Below are 17,085 nucleotides of genomic sequence, written 5' to 3'. Positions count from 1 at the left end.
TCCTAGTTTACAGGTCAACACTCAACCACTGAGCCACTCTGGCCAGGCTGATATGAGTTTTTAATGTTGAAACTTTGCTCAATGCAATAACATCACAAACATAAGCCTCTTTAAATGGCACTATTCCTTTTTTATTTTTTAGACTCTCTTGGGTATAATGGGTTCATTATAATTGTTCTAATGTTGTTAGCAGAATACTAAGTAAACTATTAAAAAGAAACAAAACATATACAAAAGATTAGGTAGTAAAAGCTTGAAACCAAGCCACTCCATTTAAAGACTAAATTAATTTGGGTAGAAAGATGCCCAAAATAAGAAGAAATGAATGATTAACACTACATGTGCAGTTGCTTGCCTATAATAATGAAGACCCGATATTAGTTATCCCATCTACTAGGAAATGTAAAAAACTAATAACTATGTACCAATTGGCAAAAGCATCTTATCGTTTCTTTCACATAATTAAAAGCCAAATATGAAGCAGGTTAATTTAAGTAGGTATATAATATATGTGCAGAAAAAAGTTAACAGAGTAGGTCTGAGACTGCTGTAGTTAAAAATGCCTGCATAGCCCTAACTGGTTTGGCTCAGCGGATAGAGCATCAGCCTGAAAACTCAAGGGTCCCAGGTTCGATTCCGGTCAAGGGCACGTACCTTGGTTGCAGGCACATCCCAGTGGGGAGTGTGCAGGAGGCAGCTGATCAACGTTTCTCTCTCCTCGATGTTTCTACCTCTCTATCCCTCTCCTTTCCTCTCTGTAAAAAATCAATAAAATATATTTTTTTAAAAAAATGCCTGCTTACAAAACTGGTCCTTACCTGGCATCTTGGATTTTGAGAGGATCCTCATGATTCTCTAACTGATAGGAGTGCTGACTGCATATAAACTGCTTGTACAAATAATGTGTGCTGAACACCTGCTTTCCTTTGGGAAATCTAGAGTTTTGGTACGTGCTAGGCCCTGACCTCTGATGAAAACCCTGGTCTTCTAGGCTCAAAATGAGCTTCCCTGGAAGACATTTCATGTCTGATGTCACAACTCATTGGCAGAGAAATGAAGGGTGTCCTGTGTAACTCTAAGGGGAGAGGACTCTAGGAAGCTTGCACCTGGTTTCCTCCAGACTTCACCATATGCACATTTCCCTTTGCTAATTTTACTCCATATACTTGCACTATAATAAATCATAGCCACGAGCATGACTATATGCTGAGTGCTGTGAATGCTCCTAATGCATCACCAAACTTGAAGGTAGTTTTGGAAATCCCCAACATGATATAAAAAATATTTAAAATTTTAAACTACGAAGGAAACTACATATACCATGACACTGGAACCTTAGAGAATTTTTTTCTTTGGAGCCCCAGGTATTAATATTTAATGGTGAATAATCAGTTATTCTATTAATTATTATCAAAAACATATCAAAAAGATGAATAAAATGTAGTCAGGGTTTCCCATGCCCAGAAAGAATTCTTACTGGTCATCCAGCCAGCAGATCAGTGGATGATAGGAGAGTGATTTCAGAATTTGGAAAATGAATATAGTAATGTGTTATTTATGAAAAATTAGCAACTGAATGGATCCTACTATCTTTAGTGGAGATTTTATAAGACACTATAATAACCACTAATTAAATCTCTTATTTACCAAAAAGTTCCATCTTATTCTTTAGTGGAACTTTAAAGGACATTTACAATGAATTATTTACATAAAAAAGGGAAATTACTATATGCATTTCAAAAATTAAAGAATATTGCTTCTAGAAACTACTCAATAAACAAACCTGTTTAAACATATATTGCAAAATAAAAATTTGTGGTTGTCAAGAAATATACTTATTTTCCTATAGCTATTTGACATGTAGCCTCTCTGTAAGATATAAACACAGATAACACTAACTCGTTATCTCTGCAGTTTTCAATAAAGAGACAAAAATGTTTTCATTTAAACATACCTTAACTATTTCGTCAATGAAACAAATGTGAGAAACGGGATCTCTCTTCTTAGCTAATATTTTTTGTAGATGTTGTACCTAAAAAGGGGAAGAGAGGAAAATGTATATAATTAGGTATTTTCAAATGAAACAAGTATGCAGAGTAGGTACCAGAAAAAGCAAGGGAAGGGAAATGGCATTTTGGCAGAGCCTTTCCGTATATGATAATTAGCTAATGTAGTTATTTTGAATACTCAGAGATTCACAGAAACCTTCCCAAGGTCACAGAACTTGAAATAACCAGGAGTTAATCCATAATTAATGTTCTTTTCACTCTCAAAAATACTTACCTGTCCACAAACAGTACAAATATGATCCACAAGTTTCTCCATATTGGTCCAGAGGGAAGCACGAAAAGCTGCCGTGTTTCCTGGAGTTGGCATGGTAGATCGTCCGGGTCCCCCTATTTATATGAGTGACAAAGAAATATAAAAAAATAAAATTTTCTAATTATAACAACTATATATTATTATAAAAAGCATACACAGCCACGTAGCTCAGCTGGTTGTAGCGTCACTCCGATACGTCAAGGTTGCAGGTTCAATCCGTGGTCAGGACACATACAATAATCAACCAATGAATGCATAAATAAGGGAAACAAAATAATACTCATCATAATGGATTATAAGAAAACTGATTAATAATTCATGAGTTCATAGTGAAAAATCATGCTTAAAAGGATGGGAAGTGCTGTTTACAGAAGAGTGTCAGGTAATAAATGCAGATGAAATGACAGAATTAGAAAAAAATTGCCATTTTGAAACTACTAGGAAAGTAATTAATTGAGATAAAGATTATCGGATACAAAAACATCAGGAGAAATGTTACAGGAAACAGGATATTCACATGGACTCAAAGTATGTGCCACAATTACTTACTAATTACAAAGAAAAGAGTATTTCTGCAAGGAACAATCTGGCATACACCACAGTAACCAAGTGATTTCATTTAGCATCAGCAATTATGAGAGAGACTAACATAATTTTGGTGCTTCCTGATATGATGTAATGGGGAATACACATCACCACCTCACCAGTTTGTTTATCCTAAATGTAATCATGAAGAAACAGTCAGTTAAATCCAGACAAATCCAGATTGTGGGGCTCTCCAAACATGTTAATACCATAAAGGACAAAAAAGGCAGTGAAGTTGTTTCTGATTAAAAGAGAGTTAAACAGACAAGATAACCAATAGAAAAGCATAATGCCTCATTGGTTCAAGTTGGTGGGAAGATAGTTATAAAAATATTTTTGAGAACAACTGAAAAATGTTGAATATAAATTACATATTAAGTAATATTAATGTATCTGTTAAATTTCTTGAGATTGATATCTAAGAATGTTACTGTATGTACTACAAACACACACACACATATTTGTACAGGTTTAAAATGTTTCAACATAAAAAGAAGGAATTTTAGTCTCCAATTGAAAAGTATAAATTTCAATCCAAACTAAGCTTAAAAAACAAGAGCTCATCAGCGATTAGTCTATCCTACATTTACGGAGGGAAAAACAAAACAAAACAGAGGCTGTGTTTATAGGCTGCTTTACTTTAGCTTTTAAACAATTCTGTTTAGAAAAGAATTACATGTACCTTTAGTAAGGATATGCTTTGATGATTTCTACTCTGATCATTGAAAAGTAATAAAAAAGAGAAACATGTAGAAAAGAGATATTGCTTAAAAACATAATTCCTGTTTGAAATCTAGGTCTAATTAATCTTTAAAATCATTTGCACTGTTTTGCAAAGAATATTAAGGAAAAACATAGAAGGAATAGAGAGATAATACTGAAACAATCTGTCTCATGTTATATAGAATATAAACTTGTAATAGTGAGGAAAGGCTATATAGTATCTTTGTGAAAATGAAAACTACTAATCAAATTCCTGGACTATGTACAACTTGGTTTTATTATAAAGAAATATGGGATGCATCAACTCATTACTCTCAAAATAAATACCAGCAGAAATACAAGAAGATACTATTTTCTGCTCATATTTATTTTGGAGAAACAGATACAGAAAAACAAGATCACAGTCACAGGCCTGATTACTTCTAGAGACTTTATTTTTCTTACTTATAACTTCGTACCTAAAGATTTTTATTCTCATAAGCTAAATACTTCTCGTTGAAGATATAAATATGATAGAAATAATCAATGAACATAGACAGCCATGTAAAAGAAGAAAGAATAATTAAGACAAAAACAGAAGCCATTATTAGTTAGCTTGGGAGGACTCATGAAACAAAATAAATAATGTCATAAACTAAGTTTTATTAAAGTGGTAGGAGAAACTGAGAAATTCTCAAAGAAACAACACGTAAGAGTAATTTCCAGTTATAGTGGAATAAAATCATTTTCCTACTCTCATCCCTTGAAAGACAATGAAAATAAGAACACAAAGTATAGCAAAACGTCAACTTAAAAAACAAAACAATAAACCAACAACAAATTAAAACTTCAACCGTGAGATTATGAAGCATGTATCCCAAATGCTGTAGGTAAATCACAATGAGCAAGGGACCAGATAGCTGACATCTGAGGCCATTAACAAAGAACAAATTGTTCTTAAAATCAACTGTAAGAATTTTGAATCCAATGATTCTTTGCTTAGAGTTGAGATGGATAGACATGGATGGTCTAGGGAAGAAGTTAGTAATGTGTTCATGTTGCAGAGTGGCAAAGAAGGAAAAGCTGAAAGAGAAATTAGTATAATAAAATGAAAATGACATTGTATAAGAATTAGCTCTCTAGCTTGGGGAGACTATTAGAGGTAAATGAGGTGAAAAAAGAAAGAAGCCCTAGCCAGTTTGGCTCAGTGGATAGAGCATCGGCTGGCAGACTGAAGGGACCTGGGTTCAATTCCTGTCAAGAGCACGTAGCGGGGGAGGCAACCAACCGATATATCTCTCTCACATTGATGTTTCTCTCTCACTGTCTCTACCCCTCCCTTCCACTCTCTCTAAAAATCAAGGGAAAAATATCCTTGAGTGAGGATAAAAAAATTAAAAAGAAAAAAAAGGAAAGAAAAGCAGAGAATATGAGATTTCCATACAAAAATTGTTTAAAGGCTTTACTGGGATTCACACTAAGTTCCAGAATAGACAAAAATTTGAGAAAAGAAGTATTACAAGGTAGAAATAAATAAAAATTGATGTATTATTGCTAAGAGAGTAATTTTAAAAATAGAGTCAGGAGAATGGCCGGCATGGTTCAGTGTTTGAGTGTCAACCTATGAACCAGGAGGTGACGGTTTGATTCCTGGTCAGGGCATATGCCTGGGTTGAGGGCTAGATCCCCAGTGTGAGGTGTGCAGGAAGCAGTCGATCAATGATTCTCATCATTGATATTTCTATCTCTCTCTCTCCCTTCCTCTCTGAAATCAATAAAAATCTATTTTAAAAAATAGTCAGGAGGCTATTAAGGAAGTGGGGCCTATGCACATCTTGTGCTTCGGTACTTAAAAAGTACTAGTACTTGTGCTAGTAAGTTGCTAAACATTTTGCTAAACTCAGCTCAAGATGGAGTCATAAACATCCTGAAATAACAACTGCCCTAGGACCTTATATCAGGGATTCTCAACTGTGTGCAGCAAGAGGCATGCTGGTGTGCCGAGAGAATTTTTAAGACGTGCAATAACCACACTATTTAGTCAGGGCCGTGGACCTCATTTCCCTTAGATTGTCCAATAAAAATATGACGACAGCCAACACAACAGCCATCTGGTGTGAACGAATCAAAATTATACCGTTTTTTGTCAGAACAGCAAAAAATATATTTTGTGTGTGCCACAGAATTTTTGGTAACTAGTTTATGTGTGCTATGAGATGAAAAAGTTGAAAATCACTGCTGTATATAAATTTTACTTCCTTCCTTGCAGTTTTTGCCTCCCTTTTTGCATATTGAAACTAACCAATTCCCTTTAACCTAGCCAGCAACCCTTCATTTGCATGAATTATATTTTGTGGTGGTTGTCTTTATAAGAGGGATAAACACCTTTCTTTGTTTTCTCCAGAGCACAGTTTGGATTGCTACCTAAACCTGCATCTCTGGGTTTAAAATCCTTTAACATCCCAAATACACTTTTAATTTGTTTTACAGCCTCAAGTTTTTACTGGTTAATACCAGACAACAAACCTAATTCAAAGTTATGGACTGTCCCAGGTCTCTTCCTACAACCATTCCCATACTACTCTTCAAGGAACAAGCAGTGCCTTCCAAGGATGAACAGTAATTAGAAACAAAGCGACATGAAACCTAACACATATATTGGGGTGGAGAAGGGCAGAGGAAATAAATAAAGGAAAAGGTGATGATAAACATAGGTTACAAAAAAAAAAAAAACCACCTCCAAAGGAAACAACAGGAAGGGTTACTTAATTTTCCACTGTCTCAAAGTAATTAGAGAAAACATTCTCAGTACGAATATAGAACAAAGGTTAAGACCACATTAGAAAAAAAATTAATAATGATCAAGGGTGAAAACACAATCAGACATGGGAAATTGGCAGGAGGAAACCATACAAAATTAAATAAAATACAAAGATATAAAATATAATTAAGAAGATACTAAAAATGGAAAATAAGATATGCTATGTACATAAAGTTCCTAAAAAAAAACAACAATATGAAATGTACAACTGAGGTAAGCTTTTCTATAAAAGAGAAAATATTCAAACTCAGAAAAAATAGATGTAACATTCAATCTCAAAATATATCCTAAAAATATGACTGAACATTAAAGGTAAAGAAAGAACCATTCAGACATCAAAGAAAAAATAAATGAGCTATGTGAGCCGTAAAAATCTGATTGGCAATCCATTTCTGGTTCCACATGTAAGGAGCTTGGACGTACCACTCTGTCCTAACAACAAAGAAAAAGCTGAACTCACTGAAAAATCAACAACTCTTCTTGGACCCATAAGAGAGGGGAAGACATATGGCAAACCACTGTCCCCCAAATTAGGAAGACCTATAAGCAAATACAGGGAGTTGCTGCGTACCAAAGCAGAGCCTCCCTAGCAGAAACCGCTGAGGGAACCAGTACCATGGCAGGAAAACCAGAATGGTAGTTGGTGAATTGCTAGAGGCTCAGTGTGGACAATTCTGAGAGTTATAAACTCCAGAGGGACCCTACAGTATTGAGGTTTACCTTCAGGAGCCTGAGTAGGTTACCACAGTAAATAGTGGAGAAAAATCCCCTTATGCTTCCAGAGGAGGAAAGGAAAAAGAATCATTTTGAAATGTGCCAGAGCACTCTGTCCTTAACAAGGCCTGCTCTCAGGAGAAACAAATTAACCAAAGCCTTATCTGCTGGAATATTACCAGAGACTAACTGACCTGGGGAACCGTAATATCCACCATAATATCCAACTCCAGCCCACCCAAAGGAGAAAATAATGTATGTAAGCTCTTGTGAAGTTCGCAGAAGAAAGGTAATAGGCTCACTAAAAGAATGGGGCCTAACAATAGCTCTATAGAATGCTTTCTCTCCCCACATATCTTACCACCATGTTAAAGGCCTCTTTACAACAATTCCTTTTACCAAGAAAAAATTACAAGGCATTTTAAAAGGCGAAAAACACAATCTGAAGAAACAGAGCAAGCATCAGAACCAGACATGGCAGGGATGTTGGAATTATCAGACCAAGCATGAATAAGCTAAGGGCTCTAACAGACAAAGTAGACAGCATGCAAGAACAGATGAGCCATTTAAGCAAGCAGATGAAAATGCTAAGAAAAAATGCTAAGAAATGCTAGAGATAAAATACACTGTAACAGAAATGAAGCATGTCTTTGATGGGCTTATTGGTAGAATAAAGACAGCTGAGGAAAGAATCTTTGAGGTGAGGATATAGCAATAAAATCCTCAAAAACTAAAGGAAAGAGAATAAACACTGAAAAAAAAAAAAAAAGAACAAAACAACCAAGGACAGTGGGACAACTACAAATGGTGTAAAATACCAGAAGAAGAAAGAAAGGAACAGAAGAAATATTTGATATAACAATGACTAAGAATTTCCCTGCTCAGCTCACATGGCTCAATGGTTGAGCATTAAGCAATGAACCAAGAGGTCCCATTTCGATTCCAGGTCAGGGCACATGCCCAAGTTGCTGGCTCGATGCCCAGTAGGGGGCGTGCAGGAGGCAGCCAAAACTTGGAAGCAAACAAGAGGTGGATGGACATGTTGGTACCTTCTTACAATGAAATATTCATCAGCACTAAAAAAAAACAAACCAAAAAAAAAAAAAAAAAAAAAAGAGCTATCAAGCCATGACTAGACATCAAAGAATCTTAAATGTATATTACTAAGTGGAAGAAGCCAAACTGAAATGACTGTATACTATATATTATATAATTTCAACTATATGACATTCTGGGAAAGGCAAAACTATGGAAACAATGAAAAGATCAGTGGTTACCAGGGATAAGAGTGGTTGAGATGAACAAAGGGTTTCTTAGGGCAGTGAAAATATTCTATGACATTACCAGTATAATGGAGATATGACATTATACATTTGTCCAAACTCATAGCATGTACACTACCATGAGTGTACCCTAATGTAAACTATGGAGTTTGGGTAATTTTGATGTGTCAATATTATTTCATCCTTGGTAACAAATGGACCATCCTAGTGGGAGATGTTGATAACAGGGAAGGCTATGCATGTACTATTATAAAGACAGTGGTATATGGGAAATCTCTGCTACCTTCTTCTTAATTTTGCTCTGACCTAAAACTACTCTAAAAAAATTAAGTCTTAAAAAATAAAATGTTAAGGATTAAAAAGGAATGAATAAATAAAGTTCCCTGTATACCCCTCCCTTCTTGGTCCCATTTTCCCTGCTCTCTCCCCAGAGCTAATGCTATTTTGAATTTGAATTATTACAAAGCATATATTTATACTTTTACTACATACTAGAGGCCCGGTGCATGATATTCATGCACTGGGGGGTGGGGAAAAGGGGGTCCCTCAGCCCAGCCTGCACCCTCTTGCAGTCCGGGAGCCCTGGGAGGGTGTCCGGGAGCCCTCAGGGGTGTCCGACTGCCGGCTTAGCGCTGCCGCAGAGGTGGGAGAGGCTCCCGCCACCACTGCTGTGCCGGGCTCAGGGCTTCTGGCTAAGCAGCACTCCCCCTGTGGGATCACACTGATCACCAGGGGGCAGCTCCTGCGTTGAGCATCTGCCCCCTGGTGGTCAGGGCGTGTCATAGCAACTGGTGGTTTCGCCATTTGGTCGATTTGCATATTAGCCTTTTATTATATAAGATTTACATATATAAAACAGTGTATAGATAGCATAGTCTATTATGTTCTTAAGCTTGAAATATCTTCATACTATATATCTCTTCCTGTAACTTGCTCTTTATGTAATGGTTTTGAGTATTATCTATATTTGGAAATTTATTAGCTTAAATATCACATAGTAGTCTACTTAATAAATAAACCAGTTTATTTATTTTTCTATTGAAGGAAAGTTGTTTTCACTGTTTCACTACTGTTATTCACAATAGCGTAATAAAAATTCTTGGCCCAGACTGGGTAGCTCAGTTGGTTAGAGCATCATCCTGATATACCAAGGTTGCAGGTTCAATCCCCAGTCAGGGCACATACAAGAATCAACCAATGAATGCATAAACAAGTGGAACAACAAATCAATATTTTTCTCTCTCACTCTCTCTCCCTCCCACCTTCCTCTCTCTCTAAAATCAATAAATAAAAATAAAAAATAAAAATAAATTCTTATACATATATACCATAGTTTCTCTAGGGTATGATCTTTAAGAGAAATAATAAAATCATATGATATAGACATTTTAAACCTTACAGATCAATTTGATACAATTGAGTAAAGTGGTTGAACCATTTCATTCTCCTACAATTAAGAGTACAAGAGTTTGTGATCTCATCCAACACTTAGTTCTGTCTTAGTTTTTGCCAATCTCACGACTGAGAAATAGTATCTTATTTAATTTGCATTTCCCCAATAATTATTTCATCCTCCAAAAAGAGACTGAACATTTTTTACATCTATCACATCTATTAGATATGTTCTTCTTTAAATTGCCTATTCATAGTCTTTATCTGTTTTTCCATTTGAGTTGTTTATCTTATTTGTATTAAGTTATAAACTTCTAAATATCTCACAGGTAACATTTTCCCCTTAAGTTGTATTAATGTTATATTTAATTTTGAAAACCATCTTAAAACATATAGAAAATTTAGAAAACATAGTAAAAAGAAAGTTGTTTTCCCTGAATCATTTGTGAATAACATATTGACATGATGCCCAACACCTTTGAATGCAATGCTTTCATGCAATGCATTTCCAAAGCCCAAGAACATTCTACTACATAATATTAATATCAGAAACAAGATCAGGGAATTAACATTAATATTGCCAATGTAACATTTTTAAAAATAAAAGTGATTATTCTTTTTAAAAATATAAAGAATTGATGCTTAAGGTTTCTACATTAAATCACAGTATTCACTCTTTAACAGAAGATAATAAGGGTTTAAAACTCTTTATTCTTTTAACAAAAGGGCGTACATTAGGATTGACAGCATGTGAATAACTGCTTTTATTTTTCCCCCTTATTTTTTTACAACACAAAAGGACTGAGATTAAACTGCTCCTGAAAATTTAAACATTAGATCAACCTTTCTGAGAATAATTGCTGGGAAAAACTGAGTGAAATCTCCTTTGGCAATTTCTGTTCAAAGCTCTCCTAAAATAGTCTTAATACAAATCTATTCAGAGGCTAGTGCTAACCTTCAAAAACCCATTTAAGATATAAAATTTTTTTAGCTCTTTGTATCTAGTGTAATTATTTATGAGGTTATGTTTATAGCAAATATAATAATGGCTGCCAATAACAATTTTTTACTGTTAGCCATGTATCAAGAACTCTGTTATTAATTTTACATGTTATTCTTTAGGACAACTCTAAGTAGCTTCTTCAATAGAAAAAGAAAATCTGGAGAGAGTACATATAGACACCACTTTGGGGAAATTTTCTGCAGTCTGAGGAAATAAAATGGAGTAGTAAAGCTGAAGAAACAGAGTCAAGATAGATTTGTTTGATGGTCATTAAGCAGAAGATACACTAGCATGATTATCTGTGATGGAAAAGACATGTACAGAAGGAAAAACTGATGAAGTGGCAGAGAGAAGAGATCTACTAAAGCAATGCCCTTGAATGATGGGATCTAACACAAAAGTGGAGTACTTGGTCTTTGCTAGGAGCAGACAGTTCATCCATATTAATAGGAGAGAAGAAGGAATAGAAGGAGAAAAATGCAGAATTGGGGTTACTTAGATCAGTGAGAGGTACACATAACATGTAGTCTTTCCTATCTATGAAGTGTGTTATATAGATGAATGTCATTATCAGGGGCAATGTAGTGCTACTCCTCTCCACCTTGAGTCTCCCTATCTCTAGTTTTCTTTAGATTTTGTTCTAGTTGTAATGTTCCCAAAAGTTGTGTGTGTTTTTTTCAGTTTCTATCTTCACCATTATTGCTCCTGAATACCAGAATTATCATAAGGAAAGCCCAAAAAGCTAAGGTAGAGATGGCATTTCCTTAAAAAACTATTTTCTGTCTCAATAAGAAGTACATGTGAGAATAGGGATTTTAGAGAAAAAAATATGTTCCTTTTTTGTTCTTGCATCTGCTTCCTCTGAACTAAATGAAGTCACAGTTTATAGATTTTTATCTAGAAGTTCTGAATATACCAATTGGCCAGTTTAACTCAAAACTGATTACACAAAAATGTTATAAATAAATTCTGAAGCATAATTTCTCTCATTTTCTGTCTACTAAAAAATGAGTCATTAAATTACTTTGAAACTTGAGTATTTCATATACTATTCAAAGGACTTCTTGGTTATAAATAAATAAAGAAGTTAAATATAAACCAAATCCTTACCTCTCACTGCTGACTGGGAAGGCTGAGTCAAAACTTTGATGTCTAACGCATTATTGATACTTTCTTCTATAGAGGCACAATATCCATCCACGACACTGGTAATGGTATTCTTCAAAGTTCCAAGATTATGGAAAACCTGAAGAGCTGTTCCGACTTGGGTTGGATTCTTTTAAAAGGTGGGGGGTGGGTAGAGTGGAAATGGATATATAAATAGAAAAACAAACAGAAAACATATAAATATACCACTTTTAGAGGTACTTGAGCAGTTACTACAATATTTTCCAATTATCAAAGACAAGCACAAAGACAATGCATTTGGAACAAATATTATGTTTAGTTATTATTTATTTCATAAAAGACAAAGTTAAATATTCTTTATATTAGGTCAACCCTTTCACTTTTCCTCCTCCTTTAAATGATAAGATCAGAAGTTTGTTATATTGTTAGATTGTATTTAAAATTTACCATCAATTCCTATGCAGAGAGCCATCTGGAAGTAACAACAATTCATCATGATACAACTGACATTAAAACATCTCCAGATACACCAAGTTTTGTACATGGGAAATATTCTCTGACAATTGTAATAGATCTCAAAGCAGGCAGACTAAACACATTTGAAAAATACCATGCTAGAAAGAGATATACTTCTACTGCAAAGGCAGCAATGTTTCCAGACAATGTCTTCTCTTTAAGTGAGGCAGTCAATATTCTAAGAATAATTTTTCTACAAAGTGTCACTGTGACCTTCAACAAATCATTTAACCTTACAGGAAATTACCCAGCTTCATAAATTGTAATATAAAATGTAATGAAGACCATGTAATAAGAGTAGAAAGGATAATTTCATCAGTAGATCAAGATAAACTTCTGCTTCAAAAGCATTTCAGAAGATGGCACAATCACTTAATTTATTAAACTAAAATTATTTCACCTGGTTTTGAAATAAATATGATGTAATTTTTCTTTCTTTTTCAAGGTCTTAGTAACATTACATAGAGGAAAATAAAATCCCACAAGAACATACTGAGAAAATTATCATAGTTGTTTAAGATCCCTAAAAAAGCTTGCCAAAACAGGAACACTGTAACCAAAGCAACAGCTGGCACTGAGCTAATGGAACAGATATATCTGTAGACTACTGTAAAGATTGATCCAAGAAACAGCAAGCAATATTCTAGCATTTACTAGGCTATAGGCTAAAATGAAATTAGCTTTGTGAGCATAAATACAGCATTAAGTCAAAAGTCTGACAGGATTTTAAAGAGCTTAACATCACTGAAATTAGAAATGCAGAGATAGAATTTGACTTAACTGGAAATAAAATGCAAAAATTACATAAATGTACAAGACCAGGATTCCACTGTAGATGATATATTAAAAGTCTGAGACCTGGCTGGGACGGCTCAGTTGGTTGGAGCATCGTCCGTGCACCGAAGGATCACGGGTTTGATTCCCGGTCAGGGCACATTCCTGGGTTGTGGGTTCAGTCCCAGGTCAGGGTGTGTGCAAGAGGCAATCGATAGATGTTTCTCTTTCACATTGATGTTGCTCTCTCTCTCTCCCTCTCCTTTCCTCTCTCTCTAAAATTAATTAAAAAGAAAACAAAAATATATCATTGGGTGAGGATTAAAAGAGAATTCTGAAAGGATTGTATAATCCTTGTATCACAAAGACTAACAATCACATTTTACTTATTCTCCTAACAAAATATTTCTTCAGCAGTTAAATCATTTTTCTTTAGGTTTCATATATAAGAAAAGAAATACATGCTGAGGAAAGAAAAATGACAAATATATAAATTTTGCTGATGCTATTCTGCTGTTATAGTCCATGCAACATTCCACAAAAATGACTTGGTTTACAAAGCTTTATGCACTAATATAAAGTCTGAGTTGATTTCAACTGATTTTAACTGGAAAGACAAGCAAAGATTAAGAAATTTTACTTCCAAAACAATGTACTTATTTCTTCTAAAACAAAATATTACAATATTTCCTGAAAGTTTGCTGCCACTTTATATTCAATTAAAACAAACAACAAGGAACTCTAGAGTCAAATAAAAAAGATGGGGGACGTGGGGAAGGAGAGGCAGAAATTATCAACAGGTCCCCCACTTGGCTTCCCCCAAGACAGAGGCGCAAAGATGCAAAGTCACTAAGCAAAAATTCAAAGAACAGTTATCTCTCACTATTTAGATAATCCCTACTACTAAAAAAAAAAAAAAGAAAGAAAAAAAGCATAAGAAGGATACAGATTTTTAACAAAAAGCAGGTCAATTCTTTAAACCACTCTCAGTAGAATACATATTAAATAAAATTAGGCTGACTTTCAGGTGAATTTTAAGACTAAAAAGCACAGCCCCTAATGATGCACAATAATTGAGAAAGTTTAAAATCCAAATATTTTGTTTATCAAGAGTGGTATTAATAAACTCATAACACCTTATACATAACAGGCATATGTCAGGACAAAATATTTAAGACTATAATATCTGTGTGCATACATCACAATATGATACATACATGACAGGCCTAAAACACTAAAAACTTAATGGAGCTGCATGGGAGATTACATGTAGTAAAGGAAGAAAGAATCACATTAAATAATGTAATTTAAAAGCAAGAATTATATTAGCTGTCTTGGTTTCGATTCAGAGCTCACCAGTGGCTTTTCTGATTCAGGAACATGAAGCTATTAATGCTTGATATGTACTTCTCAGCTAACCTAATGTGATTATTTCAGAACCTGTTAACAATCAGCAGTCAACAGTACATAACCCAAATGAAATTAAGAGACTAAGCAGGATATTTAATAGCATAATATGATCTTATCAACCAAAAATCAGCTTTATTCTAGTTCGTTTTAAAGAGAAGCAGAAAAAAATGAAGAGCTGTAGTAAGGCTAGGAGAAAAGGAGAGAGAAAAAAGGAAGAAGAGGATAATTAAGAAAGTGAACATGGTTTGGAAGAAGAAGGGTCTACAGAAAAGAAGTGATAACACAGAGAGACCCTAAGAAAGTGGAGAAGAGAGCAAAGGAATAATCAATATGGAGGGGGGAAAAGATTATATTAACTTCCAAATTTCTTTTTTTTTTTTAAATCCTCACCTAAGGATATGGTGGGGTTTGTGTTTTTTTTCCTCAATTGATTTTTATTTAGAGCAAAGGAATAATCAATATGGAGGGGGGAAAAGATTATATTAACTTCCAAATTTCTTTTTTTTTTTAAAAATCCTCACCTAAGGATATGGTGGGGTTTGTTTTTTTTTTCCTCAATTGATTTTTATTTATTTTTTTTTAATATTTTTTTTATTGATTTCAGAGAGGAAGGGAGAGGGAGATAGAATCATCAATGATGAGAGAGAATCACTGATCGGCTGCCTCCTGCATGCCCCCTACTGGGGATTGAGCCCGCAACCCAGGCATGTGCCCTTGACCAGAATCGAACCTGGGACCCTTCAGTCCACAGGCCGACGCTCTATCCACTGAGCCAAACCTGCCAGGGCTCAATTGATTTTTAGAGAGAGGAAGGTTGTAGGGGTGGTGAGAGAGAAAAAGAGAGAGAGAGAAGAAGAGAAAGAGAAACATCGATGTGAGAGAGAAACATCAATTGGTTGCCTCCCATACTCTTCCAAAGCGGGGATTGAACCTGAAACCTAGGTATGTGCCCTTACCTGAAATGGAACCCTCAACCTTTTGTTGTATGGGATCTCATCATATTGGGTTATATTAGGTAATATTTCAAGGACACCAAAATGTGTTCAATAATAAAATGAATTTTATAGGACAATGAAACTAATCATGAAACATTAAGTCAAGCCCCAAATCGTAATCTTTTAATATAAAATTTTGAGTTAAATATATACACATGGCTTATTTTTAAAATTCTAGTCATTCCATGCTTTACCAAAAATATTACAGCAAGAATAACTAGTTAATCCCCTCTTGTTTCTTATTAGTAAAAACCTAATTTTCTTCAGGGGTGGAAATGTGCACTGCCCCAGGCAATGGCTCATCAATAGCCTAAGCCAGTGGTTGGCAAACTGCAGCTTGCAAGCCACATGCGGCTCTTTGGCCCCTTGAGTGTGGCTCTTCCACAAAATACCACGTGCGGGCACGCACGTACAGTGCGATTGAAACTTTGTGGCCCATGCGCAGAAGTCGGTATTTTGTGGAAGAGCCGCAGTTTGCTGACCACTGGCCTAAGCCAACGTTGACAATTCTGCTCATTTTTGCTACATACTTGCTTTCACAGTCCTCCTGACAACTGGGGTGACACTATGACCCACATGTGGCCAACGAGACATAAGGACAGCTCTGTTGACAATTTTAGAAAAGGTTTTTGTAACACTGCCTTCTGGCTGGCCCCTGGCACAGCCCCATCTCCACACCTTGAATATGAACATAATATCTAGGGGTGCAACAGTTATCTTGTGACTATGACATGACAAGTTAAGAGGACACTAAGGATGACAGAGTGGAAAGAAAGACCAGAATCCTTGTTGAATAACAATGTTGCCACCACCCACATCTAAATGTCTACTTGGTTAAGCCGCTGTTAGTCTAGCTCAGGGGTCCTCAAATTTTTTAAACAGGGGGCCAGTTCACTGTCCCTCAGACCGTTGGAGGGCCGGACTATAGTTTAAAAAAAAACTATGAACAAATTCCTATGCACACTGCACATATCTTATTTTGAAGTAAAAAAACAAAACGGGAACAAATACAATATTTGTATTTGCATGTGGCCCACGGGCCGTAGTTTGAGGACCCCTGGTCTAGCTTCTTGCTACAACTCTAGCAGTCTCATCCAGCACCAAACTGATTGAAATACAATATATAAAAATTCATGAGTCCATAATAACACTTTTAAAAAATGAAAGAAAACAAAAGAGAAAAAATAATGCCTCATTTGCTACTACTGGATGTGACTACTATATCAACTCATTACTCTGTAAATTGGTAATGAAAGTGCGAAATTTATTTATTTGTTTGTTTGTTTGTTTATTTATTTATATTTATCTTATTTTTTCCATCACCATTTATCCTCTCTATGCTCTCTTCTACCTCCACACATCCCTCTCTCCACTCAATCACCACATTGTTGTCCATGTCCATAAGTTCTCTTTTTTTTTCTCAATCCCTCCACCATCCCC

General features: G+C 35.2%; 1 protein-coding gene across 1 annotated transcript in view; it reads right to left on the bottom strand.

Moving 5' to 3' along the window:
• COG5 (component of oligomeric golgi complex 5) overlaps window positions 1-17,085 on the bottom strand; it is a gene marked incomplete at its 5' end in the record, with an annotated part of 187,590 nt that overhangs the window by 77,418 nt on the left and 93,087 nt on the right. Inside the window, 3 exons of the mRNA XM_005862867.2 lie at window positions 1,955-2,032; window positions 2,284-2,396; window positions 11,933-12,098. Of these exons, the coding sequence (XP_005862929.2) occupies window positions 1,955-2,032; window positions 2,284-2,396; window positions 11,933-12,098 (357 nt within the window). The remainder of the gene's footprint in view (window positions 1-1,954; window positions 2,033-2,283; window positions 2,397-11,932; window positions 12,099-17,085) is intronic.

Source organism: Myotis brandtii, unplaced genomic scaffold, assembly GCF_000412655.1.
Source record: "Myotis brandtii unplaced genomic scaffold, ASM41265v1 scaffold17, whole genome shotgun sequence".
Lineage (NCBI taxonomy): Eukaryota > Metazoa > Chordata > Mammalia > Chiroptera > Vespertilionidae > Myotis > Myotis brandtii.
Note: the sequence above shows the minus strand (reverse complement) of the source record. Positions and strands in the feature narration are given on the sequence as shown.